This window comes from Cyphomyrmex costatus, unplaced genomic scaffold, assembly GCF_001594065.2.
Source record: "Cyphomyrmex costatus isolate MS0001 unplaced genomic scaffold, Ccosl1.0 scaffold655, whole genome shotgun sequence".
NCBI classification, from domain to species: domain Eukaryota; kingdom Metazoa; phylum Arthropoda; class Insecta; order Hymenoptera; family Formicidae; genus Cyphomyrmex; species Cyphomyrmex costatus.
The window spans coordinates 5610-24125 of NW_017280217.1; the positions used below are offsets into that span (position 1 = coordinate 5610).

Here is an 18516-nt window from a genome sequence, read left to right on the forward strand (position 1 = left end):
AGCTCAAAATGTAGCTCCAGGTCTCTACTTTGTTACTCTAAAAGGACTTAATGGCACACGCATTCGTTTGGGAGTAAGAGCTAGGAAAGTGAGGAAAATGAGTGGTGCGGCAGGGGGACGGAGCGACATTGCCTCACTTTCCTAGCTCTTACTCCTAAACGAATGCGTGTGTCATTAAGACCTTTTAGAGTAACAAAGTAGAGACCTGGAGCTACATTTTGAGCTAAATTAATTGAAAATTGAGAGCGGCTTTTTAGTCGCGCCGCCATTTTGAAAAGTTCAAAACTGAAAAACATCATCGTAAACCGGTCTGATCAAAAAAATAATATTCTTACGTGAAAGAGCGTTCAATTTTCTATAAGAATACGTCTGCACTTTATTTTCAAAATTGCCTTTCATGCTCACTAACGACAAGCGAAAAGAGCGCTGCGACGAGAAAGCCCAAAAATTGGGTGGCCCACTTGGCATGGAATGCCCCATATATTTCTTCAGTTTTGACATATTAACTAAATAATTTAATAATTCAAGGTTATTTGTAATAAGATTTATTTGTTTCCATCTACCTGAGTACATACAGACATTTGAATTGGCGCCTCAAAAACTTACAGCGTTGTGGTTGGTCAATCAATTTTCCCCCTTCCCCTGCATGCGCCTTACTATACCTTTCTTATTATACCATGGGGTAGAGTAAAGACATAGAGAATGGACTGCGCGATCCCGTATCTATATAGTAGTGTCGACGAAAATGAGAGAGAGGGTCCGTGGAAGACGGCCATCTCTATCTTTTTCCATTCCATGGTGTAATGGAAGAGAGAGTGAGAGGGAGATGGCCGTCTTCCACGGTCCCTCTCTCTCATTTTTGTTGACCATTTTGACGCACGGATAGCGCAGTCCATTCTCTATGTCTTTGGGGTAGAGTACCTATACATGGTGGAAGTATAGAAGGTGAACCATTCCGGTGGATGCGCAGTGGATTGAGAGGAGCGGGGGTATGTCAGCCAATCAGAGTTTAAGCAATTTGTCTGATTCAAAATGGCCAACGGAGCAGTCAGTCCAACGACATATGTCGTTGAGTCAGTCGCATCGTCGCATGACATGAGCATTAATGCACAGTCAAGATATTTTGTGTGTTTATATGACAATTTCGATTGCATTATGCCGACGTGCTGTGTGATCAATTGTAAAAATAAGAGTGGTCGCGGCAAAGAGAAAATAAATATGTTTTCTTTCCCCCAAAAGCCGGAACTGAGGAAGCAGTGGCTAGAAGCCTGTAAACATACTTCAAAACACGTTCGGTATGAATATTATCGACTATAAAAAATATTATATTTCCTAAATTTTTTATTCTAATGAAGATCATTGTATTACATATAAGTTTTTAATATTACATTTACTTGGTATTCATTTTATCTTGGAAAAGATTCTTTAAAATAATTATGAGAAGAAATAGGAAAGGAAAAGACTACGAAAAAGTCAAGGAACTTTTTTACAATCAGGGAATATCAAAGAATTTTCTCTGTCCAAATCCGCAGACACCCTGTTTTTCCTGGAAAATGTACTATTGAATAAAACAAGATCTTTACAAGTTTCCTTATATGTAAACTTTTTTCCTCAAATGCATAAGAAAAGAAAGATAATTCAGGAAATATAATGTTATTTACAGATATATTATTTCTTCATGTTTATTTTACTTTATGAGCTTCGTACTCGCGCCGGACGAATTGCTCGATCTCTGAGGGTGCAGTCCCTTGGAGCGTATCGCGCGTATCGCGGATTAGCGGATCGCCAATCACAGAATCGTTCTGTTAGATCCGTTTACAAATTTTGCAAGCAAATCTAACAGAACGATTCTGTGATTGGCGATTCGCTAATCCGCGATACGCGCAATACGCTCCATGGGACTGCACCCTGAGGGTGCCGTCACATGCGGCGTAACTTGCGTAAGGGTGCAAACCCATGCAGCGGAATAGCGTAACGCGGAACGAGAGTAGAACCAATCACCAAATTCTCTGGAAACACGGAATGCTCGTTATTGGTTCTGCTCTCTTTTCGCGTTCTGCTATTCCGCTGCATGGATTTGCACCCTAAGCGTAACCTGTGTAATCTAATAAATTTTCAGAATACATTTGTTACGTTATGCTATTCTTTGGTCGGGATTCACATAGGACGTATTTTACGGAATTGTAAAATGTGTAACTAATACAACCAATCGCTGATTAGGGTTTCCGTTGTACATTCTAACAGAAATTCTAAACGATCTTATAACTGGTTTTCGTTAGAGTCCTACGCCGGTATTCATAGTTAGTTCTTATATTCAAGACCGTCTTAAGTTCAGTCTTGAAGAGTTACGAACCAATCAGAGGGCCGCTTTAGCATCTTAAGACATTACTTAAGATAGTCTTCAAATAAGAACTGACTATGAATACCGGCCCTAGATATCAGAGAAGCGCAACCGATGTTCTGCGTCCTGATTAGCTGACTGTCAGCCAATCATGACATTCATTCATTGGTATTAAAAATGGCTGACTAATAGACGATTGGTGGATTTCATATTTCGTCTGCAAACGACGCCATTTTTATTACTTTTCTTAGTAATTTTGTGATACTGACTTAAGCCGGTTGCGCTTTTCTGATATCTAGGACTCTAGTTTTCGTAACCTACGCATATCGAAAAATACGCCCTATGTGAATCCCGACCAAAAAATAGCATAACGTAACATGCATATTCTGAAAATTTACTAGATTACACAGGTTACGTTTACGCAAGTTACGCCGCATGTGACGGCATCCTGATTGGTTGAGATCTCAGGTCTCCGCCATTATGCGCAATGGTTCACCTTGTACATTTCCACCATGTACCTATTATTATAGGTACTCTATTGAGTATCGTCATGAGGGGTAACGGCCTCGTGATTGGTCGCCACCATTTCTGGACGCTTTGATGTGTCAGTGAATCTGTGAAGTTGGTGTGAGCTAGAGACCTAGAAAACAGAGATGCGTCATTGAAGAGTATGGCTTGATTGGCTGTCTAGATCACGTGATCAGAGAGCCATTTTAATTCACTATTGCATCTAATAGATATAGTTTTATAACGTATGTACATATATATATATATAGAGAAAAATTTAGACAATACAGTGTCGAAGTGCAATAAAAAACTATTATCATGGTGTAAGTATTCTTATTTGTGTGAATATTTAATATCGGACTTAACCTAACCTAATCTATAATCTTTCTACCTTTTGCATCAACTGTCATCAGCTTATTGGTCAAGAGCACTTATATTGAATTAAAATGGCGGTGGTTACCTAACCCAACCGACGCAATGTCGCATCGCTGTTTTCTACGCCTCTAGTGTGAGCAACTGTTTCATGATCGTAGTACAAAAACAAGCGCGCGCGTTATTGTGTTGTTTCCGGCTGGCGCCCAGCAATGGCATCCTTCCGGTCTTAAAGGCAAAATAATTCATTATATTATATTGATATTCCAAATGTACTGCCAGCGTTGAAAATTTATAATTTACGAAGTAATCTTCTTCAGTCAGGTTAAATACATAGATGTTATCGGTTTCGTGATCTGTAATTTGGTATTGCATCTTGAAAATCTAAATGAAATCGCTGCGAAAATGATATCCCGCCAAATATCTTAGAACGCTCCAGCTAACCTACCTCCCGAGGTGAGGCAGTTGGAGCGAAGCGGGAGCGAAAACGATGACGTATTGATGACGTAATCAGAGTTGCTGGAAGCGTTCCGAAGCGTCAAATGGACCAGCCATGTTAGTGCTACAAATGCTCTGTAGCGTTTGAAGCGCTGAGTGGACCGCAGCCTAAAGGTGCTTTTTCATGCGCAGCACGCTGCAGCAGCAATTCGTTACTATTGGTTAAGGATTTTATGTAAGCTAGATGACGCACTTCCGGCGCAAAATACATTTTGCCGCAGTTCGTTGAAGTTGAACCGAACGAACAGCAAGCAGCAAGCGGCAAAATCGAGAAAGCGTACAATATGTCCGTCGTTTCATTATGAAAATATTATTTATTGCAATAAATATTAGGAAAATAAACGAAAAATGGCTTCGGATAAGGTACGGATACATGTTTGTAAATTAGATCATTTTATACTTTACCACAAATTTGAAAAAGTAAAGTGTAAAGTATAAAATAATCTAATTTACAAACATTCGTACCTTATCCGAAGCCATTCTTCGTTTATTTTCCTAATATTTATTGCAATAAATAATATTGCCTCGATTTTGCCGTTTGCTGCTTGCTGTTCGTTCGGTTCAACTTCAACGAACTGCGGCAAAATGTATTTTGCGCCGGAAGTGCGTCATCTAGCTTACATAAAATTCTTAACCAATAGTAACGAATTGCTGCTGCAGCGTGCTGCGCATGAAAAAGTACCTTAAAGGGTCGACAGGAGTGACCCACTCCACTCCTGTGGATATGAATTCTTTATTCCCAAATTACGGCTAAAATACTGGATGGATCGCGTTTTAATTGTGATATTCGTAATTAGGAAAGGCTCCTGAAGGTTCGTACAGAGCTATTTTTTTGTAAAAAAAAAAAATGGCATAATAAAAATTTGTTCTGTTATCTCACTCGATGTGTACTATGGTGCAATTGAGAGGTGTATACATGATCTTATTTTAATAAAAATTTTCAAGAATCAATTTGCAAATCTGACTCTGTACGAGTCTTCCCAGCAATATAACAATGAAATCCCAACAGGTTTCATAAGGAAATATTGTTTCTTTGAGAAGAAAAATGAGCATAACTGATCCAGATTTGCACTGATTTGCACTCATAAATGTATACCTTTATGCTGAAATTATGGCTAAAATATAACATGAATCGTGTTTTGATTGTGATATTTGTAATCAGAAAAGGCTCCTGAAGGCTCGTACAGAGCTATTTTTTTTGTAAAAAAGACTAACAAAAATATTACGGGAGTGGAGTGAGTCACTCCTGTCGACCCTTAATTAATGGCACCTGCCTCCTTAGAATACACGAGCGGAGGCCAGATCACGTTTCAAATTTGATTTATAAGGTTCAGTCAAAGCCGGCAACGCTTTTTCAAAAAATATAATGCAATCACGGAATCGGCGTTGCTCGAACGAATACCGGGCGCCTGCGTCTACGGTGTCGTCACATCGCAATAACGCGCGTCAGGAGTCCTAGTCGTCAAAACGACGGACAATCGAGACGATCCCCTCCACGATTGGGGATAAATGCACAGTCGAAGTCGGCAACACTTTCAAAAATATGAAATAGAAAGCACCCGCGATATCCGCCGCGGCCGAGTGGTTCTTCGGAACTCCCGAACGATCATCTAATTATCCGCCTCTCACTCTACTAGTCTTTCTATCCCCACTACTATCAACAGTCCATCCTATATGAACATGGCCATACTTCACGAGCCAAACCTGCTCGAATTGTTTCGGAAACAGTCGATAATGACGTATGCTTGGTGACATCCCCACTATTCCGAAATTCTGCGCAGTGGGTTACCACCGGATAAGCATACCTTTGTCTTTATATCATGATTCATTGGAGCTATCAGTTTTTGCTCATTTATTTGGGCTCGTCATCTAAATCATCAGAATCTAGACTGCTGCTGCTACTACTGCTGCTTGATGTATTGCTATCAGAGTCTGTATCGCTGCTATCCGTTGAACTTGAACTGCTCGATAATCTGCGTTTGTATATAATAATTAAGAAAAAGTAACAAATGTATATTAAAATAATCAGTATTATAAAATTCTTCAATCATGCACATTATTAGATTATTAAAACTATCATTCCTAAGATTCTTATTATTTGGATATCTGAGAACTCGAGTACTCAGGGTCAAATACTACTTGGATCTAAAAATTCTTGGCCAATTACTCAATACGAGAACTTTCGCTAAAAATAAATTTTTAGTTTTAAGTAACATTTTAAGTTTGAATTGTTAGATCTGTACAGTAATGAGAGAAAATTTGTTTTCAAAAATCCAAATAGTAGTTATATAAAGTATTATATGTATACAAAGTAGTTATTTTATACAATATGTGGTAAAATAAGTTAGGCATTATATTGTTACATTAAACCAAATAAGTTAAAATATATAGAAACAATAATATAAATGCCTATTAAATATAAGTGTGTTAAACAACAACTGTTAACAATCAAGCTAAAATGTGAAAATACTTACAAACACTTAAAAATTTTTTGATTAACATGGTATACATTCTTTGGCCTTCAAAACAAAATTATACAAAATATGTAGAATATTACTATACACGAAAGTAACAAAACAGTAATTTTCTACTCACGTTTCCTGTTTGTCAATATTCATAGATAGTGTTTCAATATTATTGGTCATTTGGTGAATAGTATTTTCTATAACAAAATCTTCTTGGACAGAACAAGCTGCCATTTCCAGTTCTACTAATTCTAATCCTATATTTTCTTTGTTTGGATGAATCTGTATAAAATAACAAGAATTTTGATAGGTAAGCAACTGTGGCTGAATAAGACTGATCAATATACATATAATCGATGAATCTCAAATTTAATTCCAATATTCATCTCATATACACGCATCATATTCATAAAGAATTAATTTGAAAAGTTGAAGGTTGTAAATGGAGTACTTAAGTAAAATAAGGTAACTCATTTTGGAAACCTAGATTTAGATAGATGATAAGAGAGGTGTTAAATATGTGAATATTTAAAGAATTTTAAAGAGTACTTACATTATTTAGTGAAGAATGAAGAGATTCTATTAAGGAATCAGATAACGTTTGCAACCAAATTAGAAAATCCTTTATATACAATTGGTTCAGTATGTATCTTGGTTCAAATGAATTATTGAAGAGACTGTGTATTTCACAGAAGCGTTTAACGATATATTTCTTTCCTACGCATGAAAACATTTGAAGTAATATAAAAATAGTATAAATATATGTATATATAGATATTTTGACATTCCAATTTATTTCTGACCTAATGACAGAACTTTTTTAACGTCTTCTAATAATTTAATAGAAAGTTCCCAATTTCTGTAAAGTGGATAACAAAGCGCCCTTCGAATACATGCTGTTACAACCTCATCTAGAGAAGTAAAGTTCTGAAAATATTTGATATAAATTAATTTGTTTGCACTCTCCTAGTAAAAAAACGTTTTGTTAATTGATAAACATACTTGAAACCAACATAACGTAGAACTTAGTTTATTAATAGTCCAGCTACTTTCTGAATTATTTTCTCCTAATGTTGTTCGATGATTATAACAATTGGCATATAAGATGTCGACTAGATTGAAACATAATTTTTCTATATCTTCAGCATTTAATAAATATTCTTTATTTGGAAGTTCCTTTAACAGATCGATTTCTGCTTCATTAAATGCTATTTGATCTTTTTGTAATATATCCCATTCTGCTTGATATATTAAGCATGGCTTAGTGACTTCCGATTCCATCAGATCTGCCATATAATGTTCCTCGGAGAAATCACTTAATTCACGCTGTTCTCGCAAACTTTTTCTTTCTACATCAGAAGTTACATCAGGAGTAGGAAGATCTATTATTTCTTTAATCCATATATTCTAGGAAGAACAGACACATAACATTACTGAATTAATTTGACTGTGTCAAAAAACAAAATATGGACTTATTGTAAAATTAATTGTAATGTACTTACAGTAAAATTTAATGATGTTATAATAGATTATAAAGACATACCTCAAAAGCGATTAAAGCTCCTGATATTTTATTAGCAAAACCATACTTTGGAGAGTTTATAAGACTCATTGCATTTCCTACAAAATTATCATGAGGTGGAGAACAATTATTTCCAGAATTATCTACATTGTTTTCACTCATATCTGTTGAAGCCACAAATGGATTACCTAAAATTGAGAAGAGGCATTGTATGTCTATGCAATACGTATATACAGGGTGTCTCACAACTACCGCATTTTTTTAAATAACATATTTTTAAGATAATTTTATGATGAGAACTTTAATATAATGTTTACCATATGAAACAAATGAACATATAGTTATGAATTTATTTTAGCAGCTGTCACATATTGTAATATCTTGCTGTTGAAGTGATATTTTATGAAGTGATACTATTCCAATATTAATTATGCATAGTAATTATACACACGTGTGTATAATTAAAAATTAAAATATACAAATATTTATCAAACAACTTTCTGAAAAATATTACATATTAAAAGGGCCATCATGGTATATTTACTACTTGTCATCGTCATGCCTAAGCGCGCAAAATGTCAGCTCTAGGATTAGCGAAATTTAATTACGATTAATTTAAAAACTATTATAGCCTCGACATTTTTATATTAAAATTCTCATCATAAAACTATCTCATAAATATGTCTTTAAAAAAATGTGGAGGTGTGAGACACCCTGTGTGTGTATATAATATAATTATATATAATATTATATATATATATATAATAGTAATGCTATACAGTGTATATGTACATAACACTTTTATATTATGTCTTTATAATTACCGATTACTTCAATGTTAGGTATAACAGTGCTTTTCTTTTTTGGTGCCAGAAGACTTGTTATCATTTCCAAGTTTTCAAAATGCTCCTCCTTGTTTACTTTGGAGAAATGTAAGGTAAAGTCACCTTTCTCGCAGTCATAAGCACCAGAGGATGAATCGTTTTCTTCTATCTTACCTGGAAGCTGCAGTCTGCAAGAATCGTTTAATTAACTCTTACAATTAGTATATACACCATTGGATCATTTGTGTCCTGTACATTCTTTTTTCTTTGAAAGATTAGAAGTATCAAATAATCAATTTATACACAAATACTATACACAATTGTACACAATTGTGTTATATAAAATTTTAATAATAAAAATAAAAATTTTTAAGTATATGCAAGAATTGCTTGACAATTTTTATATATTTGTTAAATAATGTAAATTAACTCCGAACACGAATGACCCATCGTGTACAACTGTACAGTAAAGGATTGAAAAATTATCGTGTACCAATGGTTAAGTATATTCATATATTCGTCGAGAAGTCACCTGACTGAAATTCGGAAATACTTGCTTGAGAAAATACGGAGTGGAGAAAAATAGGAAATCGGTTCCGTCGACGTACACCTCCGTGTCTTTTATATTCGCGTATGGAGCATGGATAATTATCGTCACCTCCTCGTCGGTCTGCGTGATCTCGAAGCGCGGAGTCAACATCTCGCTGTTTGTTCTCCCGGAATGTTGGGAAATCACTTATATTTGGATATACCCGTCTTGCACAACGTGCGAGCAAATATAGCTGAACAAGCGGCGATAAAGCTTGCAAATCGATGTGCAAAAGGAAGAACGAAAAGCTTTATCGAAGAATTAATTCTGTAACACGATTCATCCGGTGAGGTTTCTACTTGCTCAATTTCGATCCTTTCGAACACGCATCCCTGGAGTACTTAGCCTAAAGTCAATCCTAGCAACGCGACGAACGCGGAACTAATCGAATCGACTCAATAGATCAAATGGAGAGCAATCAGCTTCTTCTTCTTCTCTTCTTAATTTAATAGCACCCGCCGGTAAACGCCAACGATATATGGCCAGTATCCAATGTTGTAAACAAAGAGGATTATGAGATGCACGCAAAAATGGCGTAGCAACAGGAAGCAATGGATACAAGGCGCCGCATCCTGCGCCCCGGAAGTGGCGAACTGGTTGCGGTGGAAAGGTCGGGTTAGGTTAAGTCGCCGCTTAAGCGAGAGTCGGAGCAAGTTGGAAGAGAGCGACGTTCTTTCTCCGGTTCGGTGTTTTTCCCGGAGAGTTCTCGGTTCACTTCTTCGTGAGCACGCGAAATGCCGACCGTCTCGCGGTTGTACAAATGGGCTCTCGGACTCGGCGCGGTGAGCGGTGCGATACTCTATTATTACAATGCGCACGGCAAAACGGAACCGTTGCGCGTTCACAACTCGTGGACGACGAATTACACGCCTTCGGTCAAGTGGGATCATAACTGGGACAGGTGATTATACCCCCGTTATCCGTTTGATCTTCTCTGTCTCATATGAGACTTTAGGAAAAATAAAAAATTGTTAGAAAACTTTTTGTACAAATTGAAACTCCACAGATTTTTCTCAGAATAAAAATATAAATACTAAAATAACGCTTGTTATATTTTAAAAACAAAAATATGATGTTGCAATGTCGGTATTATAAACAAGCACGAAAATACAAGATGAACAATCTTTATTAAATAATATCATTAATCAATTACGAAACGTTTCGACTCATACAGAAGTCCTCTTCGCAGTCATATAATAAATATTAGAAATAACATTAAAAAATAAAATATATGGAAATCCGTCTAATAGTCATCTTTTTAGTCAAGTCGTTAGTGAAAGAAAATCATCACATAAAGTAATATCCGCATCATGATTCTACGGTAACATTATAAATTTTAAATTGATAAAATAGTAAAAAAGGAATAAAATAACTTAGATAGTAGATAGAAATAGACTTATAGAAATTTCAGATGCTCTATGTACAATTTTCCTTCTTCCAATTAAAATGATATAGTCAATTACAGATGTTCTATGTAAAACAGTTGTCACAAGAATAAAGGAAAATATGTTTGGTTGTCGAAATATCAAAACTTGTTTGTTATTAAGATGGTAAAAATCAAAACAAACAATCATATATTTTGTCTAATTTTTCAGTGTCTTTTTGTGCATTGATACCATTCTCCTGTTTTTTAATAGAAAGCATTTCTGAAATTAGTCTTTTATTGTAATGAGATTCAACATCCATTATCTGAACATTGTCCTAGTCGAAAGTATGATCATATTGAATGCAATGTTCCGACAAAACAGAAAATTTTAAAGGATCGCCTCTTAAGTTATATTTATGTCCCTTTATTCTTGTAATCAATTTTCTCTTTGTTTGACCAACATATGAAGAATTACAATCATTACAATTAATTTTATAAATGACATTGTTCTTTTATAAAGTATCTGTATTGTCTTTATGAGCTTTAATAATTCTGTTTAATTTATTAATATTCTTAATTTCTATAGTAAATACTTCTTTGTTTAAATTTGATGTAATACTATTTGTGATTTTTGGGATGTATGGTAATACAAAAAGTTTTTTGTTAAGAATATCAATACAGGTACTTTGATTCTCTAATTGTGTTGTATGTAATTTGACATTTAATATAAAATCAATTTTTTTTGTATTTTTTTTATTAAAAATCAACTGCAAGGGAAAATTGTTATATTCAATAAAGTTGTAATGAAAAACTCAATATTTTTAATGTGAAATTCAGAATTAGAAATTTAAATAATTAATATAAAAACTAGTTATAGACTCTTTTTGTTAAAAACAAATAAACAATCGTGAATTATAAGGCTATAAAGAGTCAAACGCAGTTGATCATGCGAAAAATTAATTTAATCTTACAATTAAAAATACAGTCGGACATTTCGGTCTGTGATTTAGACCATCTTCAGCGACCAATTGATAATAAATACAAAGCTCCATATACTCCAAGTTATAATGCCAATTGAAAAACAATTATTGTTAATTAACAAAATGTTTCCGTGCACCAACCAGAGGTAAAAGCATCAAGTGAAGATGTGTAGCAAAATTTTTTAAAAAGCAGTAATATGTCTGTGAAAAGACAGTTAATAACATATATTATTTTATTAAAAATTATCCAGAGAAAATTAAAACAAAAAAATTTTTTTTTTTATATTTAAACACTCACCCCTGTTGGTAGACAAAAACATAATTACACAATTTAAATTCATAATTCCATAAATTTAGACTGACTAAACATATATGTGACCGTATTCATCAGAAGGAAACGATACAATGAGGAACGTTAAATTACTGACAACAAAATAAATTAAAAATAAATGATTAGGTCAAATCATACTGTTGTCAATTTTTCTAAAATATCTATGTACGACCGATCAAGACCTTCTGTGTCAGTTTTTAAATTTAAACCATTGTTTTGAGATTTTATATGTCAGAATTAGAAAGTCCATATATTTTATTTTTTAATGTTATTTCTAATATTTATTATATGACTGAAGAGGACTTCTGTATGAGTCGAAACGTTTCGTAATTGATTAATGATATTATTTAATAAAGATTGTTCGTCTTATATTTTCGTGCTTGTTTATAATACTGACATTACAATATCACATTTTTGTTTTCTCAGAATGTTTGTATAATTTTTCAGAATTTCTATATAAAAATGTTGTAACTTAAAAAAAAATTTCTTAGATTTTTTCGTATGAATTGGAACACTTTTCGGAAATATTGAGAAAATAATTTTAAAAAATTCTACATGTTTTATAGAGATTTTTTTAAATAGAATCAATCTAAAAAAAAGTATCATGCTTTCATTTTGGAGCCATTAGAACTCATTAAAAAAAATATGTCATTGAAACACAATTGGAGAATCTTTTAAGGCAATTTAAGGAACTTGGTTTAGGACGCTGAAAAGAAGTTGTTTTTTTTGCGAATTTTTTATGAACAATCCATGAAGCCAATCTTTCCAAAATTTTAGGAGTAATAGGTAGTATGTTTGAAGAATATAAAATAATTTTTTAATAATGATAAATAATGAGTGTAACAAAAATTATTTATTAATCAATATCGTGTTTCGCCACCGGAATTGTAAATTGGTGTGCAATTTAGCCTTATTAGTAATTCTTGCCTAACAAAAAATCAAATTTTTTAAAAAATAATATAAAAATAATAAATAATATTTTATCCTCGATAAACTCAAAAAATAAAGGAAAAAAGTATCAAATTGTAAGAATTGAAAAAAGACTTCGAAAAAAGTAACAACTTAATTAGTAAAAAATTTTCTACTAAGATGAGCGAAAGCTAGCACCTCTGATTCAAATTGTAGACTAGATGGAAAACTACGTATATGTTACACAGATGTAAGAAGAGTATTGTGTAGTGTTCCGATCAAAATATAAACGGTAGAAGGAACTAAACAATCAAATATTGTGATATAATACATGTTTTACAACAAAGCTTACATAAATGCTTCTCAAAATATTATACAGAAGAGAATTTTCAAGGATAAGAATAACTTTTTGTATTTGTTAAAATACGAGATATGTTATAATGGAAATTTTAATAAAATTTATATTACAAAAAATGAGAAATGTTACTTTTTTTTTACATATCTTTTATTTTGTAAAGAGAGTAACATTTTTCTCATTTTTTTCCACAAAAGGCCTGAAGTTGCTGGGCGATTATTTAAAAAACAAAACTGAAGTGTAAAGGATTAATTATTAATTATTCAAAATTTAGACAAAACCATTTCGTCTCAAGAGTAATAAAAAAATTAATATTCATAAAAAGAGCTAAAGCCATACGCTAGATTTGTGTTATCGCTAACCAAATCTAGCGTATGGCTTTAGCTCTTTTTATGAATATTAATTTTTATATCTAAGCCACTTATAATATCTATACATATATTTAAAAAAGTAATAAAAAAGAAAGTTAACTATGTTGTGACATTTATAGACGAGATCCACACAGTTTGGTGAAGCCAATGAAAGTAAATGATGAGAACGATGAGAACAAGTACAACGAAAAGTTCGAAGCAAAGAGAGCAAGGGCTGTGCGGCACATACTCTTGATTCGTCACGGACAATATCACACGAATGGAAAGACGGACATTGAGAGAGTGCTGACTGAACTTGGTAGAGTGACTTGTGTACTTTCTGTATATCTAGCATAAGTATAAGTATATGCGGTTGTTCCATTCATTGTTTTTATTGTTGATTTCTTTTCAATGTATCACATCCTGAGCTCTTTCTCTTTACATAATCCGAAGCATGTCGTTTCTTTCTTAATATTTAGTGCTGCTTACCTAACGGATCGCATTTATTTCATACTGATGGAATTTTGTATTTGCATATAGGTCTCGGGTTAAAGTATCTGGAAGTTCACAATAATTTGTCACCATAACCAGCAAACCACACACAATTTCCGAAGAGAATGTTATACGAATTCTTCTGCTATAGCATTCCGTAGGGGTGTTGCTACTAGGATAATACGCTTTCTTTCTACTTACATCTTTCATGACGTCGCATTGGAAGATGGCTAATAAGTTCTTTTGCAAAAAGTATGTAATAATTCGTGATACAGCATGTTCTCTCATCGCATATGTATGTACATCGATAATTAACATGTTATATTCTACTAAAACTAATGATATTTTTGAAAGTGTGACATTGATATTCTTTTAATGCTTGCTATTATTTTTCTGAACGAGCTTACAATTTATGACGCAAATTATTGTGGGCAACTGGGTTTTTTTGTTTAATTTCTTTTTTTTCTTCACGTTTCCGTAATTTCATACTTATTTCATGTAAATATTTACTTCGTATATATATTTATTTCATATAAGTATATGTATACTATATGTTATTATATACAATATATTATATATATATTACTTATATGTTATTTATAATATTTTATAAAATATAGAAATATTACATTTTTGTAAAACTATTTACTTTGTTGCTATAAAGGTAGAAAGCAGGCTGAAGCAACAGGAAAGAGACTAGCGGAATTAAATTTACCTTACTCACTGATAGTGAGGTCTACAATGACACGTGCTCTGGAAACTTCTCAAATTATAGAAAAGAATCTTATAAATGTGCCAGTTGAAAATGATAGCTTATTAGTCGAAGGTGCACCTATACCTCCGGAGCCGCCTATTGGTCAGTGGAAATCTGAGAGACATGTGAGCGAAATATAATTAATTTAAACTCGAAAAAATTTTTTAAATTTTCGCAATGCATAATAATTCCGTATCTCTATTTCAATCTATATTCCAGTTTTTCCAAGATGGGCCCAGAATAGAGGCAGCATTTAGAAAATATTTTCATCGTGCGGAATCTAGTCAAGATCGTGATTCTTACACCATCCTTGTATGCCACGCAAACGTAATCAGATATTTTGTTTGTCGGTAAGATTTTCTTTTTTATAGAGTATAAACATAATAATATATTATTTATATATAATATATATATATATATATATATATATATATATTGTATCATCTTTCTTTTAAGGGCATTGCAGTTTCCACCAGAAGCATGGTTACGGATATGCTTGAAACATGGAAGTATCACTTGGCTCTGTATTCTTCCCAGTGGTAGAGTTACTCTCTACTGTTTAGGAGATACAGGACATATGTTACCACAAAATGTAACATCTAGTTAAAAATGTACGGCTTTTTATATAACATGACATATTTATAAACAATATATCATTGATAAGCTTGCGTATATCGATATGTGCACATCGAGACTGCATTCCACAAGTTGTACAAGTCGATCTCATATCATCTTTTTATTATAGAGATAATTTTTACGTAATTTTCACATTAGATAGAAGTATACAGTTGTATAAATGTGTGAAAAAGAAACTGAATTCCTAAAGAAATATTTTCAAATAATAAGTATACGAAAAGAAATGGATATACAACGACTAAATAGCATTTAAGAAAGTATTATCTCGTGCACCTGTGTGAGTGTATATATTTTCCTTTCAAAGCTCAGTTGGAGTATCTATTTAAATTATAAAACAAATCAAATAAAAAAAGGTAAAGAGCCGATAATATAAACCTTTAATTCAAATAATAATATAATATATAGCTACAATTCAACAGACGTTTCGACTCCGATCGGATCATTTTTAATGTTACAATTATTTAATACAGATATGTTCGTTATACAAAATTCGTTATCCTACAAAAATTAACAGTGTATCCGTTCGTATTCTTCATGCTTTGAGTCAATAAGATAAAAATTCGAAAGTCAGATTGTATAAAATGTTGGTATTCTTGTCAATTATATTAGTAGAAAGTCCATAAATAAAAAGTACAAGTGTGATATTAAAATTAGGTACACTAAATACATTATAACAGAAGCAAATTTGCAGATCTGTCATCTTATTGACTCAAAGCATGAAGAATACGAACGGATACACTGTTAATTTTGGTAGGATAACAAATTTTGTATAACGAACATATCTGTATTAAATAATCGTAACATTTTGAAAATGACCCGATCGGAGTTGAAACGTCTGTTGAATTGTAGCTACATATTATATTATTATTTGAATTAAAAGTTTATATTATCGGCTCTGTGCCCTTTTTTATTTGATTTGTCTTATACTTATAGAGCCTTCTATCAACTATTATATTATAAAAATCATTAAATATTTGGATTGTGGTGTATACATATGTGTATTTTAAAATATACTTGTAGTTTTCTAATGTCATAAAATAAGTTTTATCTTTAATTTTGTACACATTTTTACAATCGGAGATCACACCTTTTTTTGTACAATTTATTATTAGGTGTACAAATTAGTTCGGTCCGTTTTTTGTATTCAAAAATGCATTTATTTCAAAACAAAATGAATAAACACATTAATTAAAGTATTGTCCATCGCGCTGGCTACTACTTTTTCCCATCTCTCAGGCAATTCCATCTCGAAAAAATGACTCGTCTTTGGAGGCGATCATCTTTTGGAAAACAGACTGAACTAATTTGTACTCCCAATAGAATAAGGTAAATATTTACGTAATACATAATACAAAAGTGAAACGGATGTTATATAAAAAATTAACTTGAAATAATTATAATTACGTTTAATTTGCTTCGGTCAGTCTCTTTGCTTTTCTCACATAATATTTTTGTAATGCTGCTTCGAATACTGGACCTACTGTTCTCTTTTCCCAGATGGAAGATCTATCTTTCTTTTCAATAGGCTTTTCTTTATCCTCAATTTTCTCGCTTTCTGGAATAACATTGTCATTTTGAGGTATTTTGATATCTTTTACCTGTTCATCTTTATTTTTGGTGTTTGTAACATTTTCAGACGTGTTCATATCATTTTTATCGAATTTTTGTTTCTTTTCTTCTGGTTCTTGCAACTCTACTCTATCGATTTCTTTGTCCACTGGTGAAACGACAATATCATCTTTCCTCAACTCTTTTTTACTCATCTCTGTTTCAGAATCAGATTCATACATTTCTATGACTCTCTGTCGATATTGCCTCGATTTTTTAGTTTTTGTAACTGCTTTTTGTTTTTCCTCTGTTTTGTTCGCTCTCTTGTTCGTTGTTGCACTTTCTCCATTTGTGCTGCTTGTTGACGTTTCCCTCTGCTCATAACTTTTTGTTGCTTCACCGCTCTCATCTTCATTAACTTCACCCTTGTAATCAACAGTCTGTTTGTACAGATGATGGTAAAATCCTGACATGTCTTGCTGCTTTGTCACATCACCAATAGCTTCCAATCTATTCATTTTAGCTTCTTCTTCCTCCATCTTCTTAAACTCCTCCAACTTTGTTCTGTACGCAGACGTGACGAAACTCTCTTTGTCCGCGTACATCTCACCCTCAGCTTCGCGTTCCTTCTGCACCATTCTCTCTATTCTATACTCGTGTTCCTTTTTCCTTCGCTCAGCTGTTTTCAGGAGCTTCTGTATGTACTTGGACTTTTTCTCCTTCTGCTTGCTCGTGCCGTCTACCTGGCCCTTGCCGCGCTCCAGATCATCGTATACCTCGTCATACTGATAGATCGTCGGATCTTCATTCAGAGCCTTCTGGATGTTGAGCTTTGTTTGTCTTTTCATCCGGTTCTTCTCGCCTTCCGCCTTGAGAGCCTTTCTGACCCAGTCGGTGCTATCGTCCTCGTCGGAGGCATTGTCGTCCCCGAAAACATTGCCGAGTCTCGGCGCTGTGCTTTGTTGTTGCTTCTTCGGTAAGATCAGGCCGTACCTTCAACATTGAAAAAATATCAGTTGAAAGTAGTCGATGGCATAAAAATTTCGATGCGATATCCCAGTATCTGAGAATGGATTGAAATGGATTAAAATGGATTAAAATTTTCAGAAATACGGATTCATGAATGTTAAAATAAATCCTTTTCAATCCGAATACGTTTTTATTCTTTTATAGGAATTGCATGGAGCATATCTGTATACTTTTCAATCATAAAATAATATTAGCTTTTTCAGTGCGTTTGTGACCATAGTGAATACTGTACAATTCATAATTTTGAATAGGAAACGCAGTTTTTCAATCCAGTTGCATCCAATTGAATCTAATTGAATCCAAAAAAAAAGTTTTCGCTGTTTAAAATACGAATTCGAATAGACAAAATCCAATTCATTTTAATCCATTCTCGGATAAGAAACGCCTTCGTTACTCACTGTTTATTAGCCATTGCCAATTATCGTTCTTCGAATCACAATGAAATCTAACCTAATTTCGTGCAAGCTCGTACGAGTCACGTCACACGGTCGCGATGTTTTCGTGAGTACCACGAATTCATAACGTGCTCCGGAATATGGTAGAGGCTGTATACTTTTAATCTCAGTCGAGATAAGCCGAGAGGTAACTTCGCAAATGCGATATTGCAGTATATTGCCATTTATCCATTTATCGCGCATGAACCAACGA

At 33.3% G+C, this 18516-nt stretch overlaps 3 protein-coding genes across 3 annotated transcripts; 1 reads left to right on the plus strand and 2 right to left on the minus strand.

Annotated features, from left to right (window-relative positions):
• Positions 1 to 5298: 5298 nt before the first annotated feature.
• Positions 5299 to 9229, minus strand: LOC108779983 (protein SHQ1 homolog). The gene is made up of 9 exons (XM_018547558.1): positions 9087 to 9229; positions 8530 to 8717; positions 7727 to 7893; positions 7186 to 7590; positions 6987 to 7110; positions 6737 to 6900; positions 6314 to 6465; positions 6193 to 6237; positions 5299 to 5691 (listed from the first exon to the last, which is right to left on the minus strand). The coding sequence occupies exons 1-9, from the start codon at positions 9227 to 9229 to the stop codon at positions 5571 to 5573; spliced, it is 1509 nt and encodes a 502-aa protein (XP_018403060.1). The 3' UTR covers positions 5299 to 5570.
• Positions 9230 to 9744: 515 nt separating this feature from the next.
• LOC108779982 (Phosphoglycerate mutase 5) lies at positions 9745 to 15521 on the plus strand. The gene is made up of 5 exons (XM_018547556.1): positions 9745 to 10019; positions 13550 to 13728; positions 14566 to 14780; positions 14875 to 15005; positions 15112 to 15521. Exons 1-5 carry the CDS (start codon positions 9853 to 9855, stop codon positions 15260 to 15262), a joined length of 843 nt encoding a protein of 280 aa, XP_018403058.1. The 5' UTR covers positions 9745 to 9852; the 3' UTR covers positions 15263 to 15521.
• A 1124-nt stretch (positions 15522 to 16645) lies between these two features.
• On the minus strand, positions 16646 to 18478 carry LOC108779988 (nuclear speckle splicing regulatory protein 1). The gene is made up of 2 exons (XM_018547561.1): positions 18267 to 18478; positions 16646 to 17832 (listed from the first exon to the last, which is right to left on the minus strand). The coding sequence occupies exons 1-2, from the start codon at positions 18278 to 18280 to the stop codon at positions 16698 to 16700; spliced, it is 1149 nt and encodes a 382-aa protein (XP_018403063.1). The 5' UTR covers positions 18281 to 18478; the 3' UTR covers positions 16646 to 16697.
• Positions 18479 to 18516: the final 38 nt, after the last annotated feature.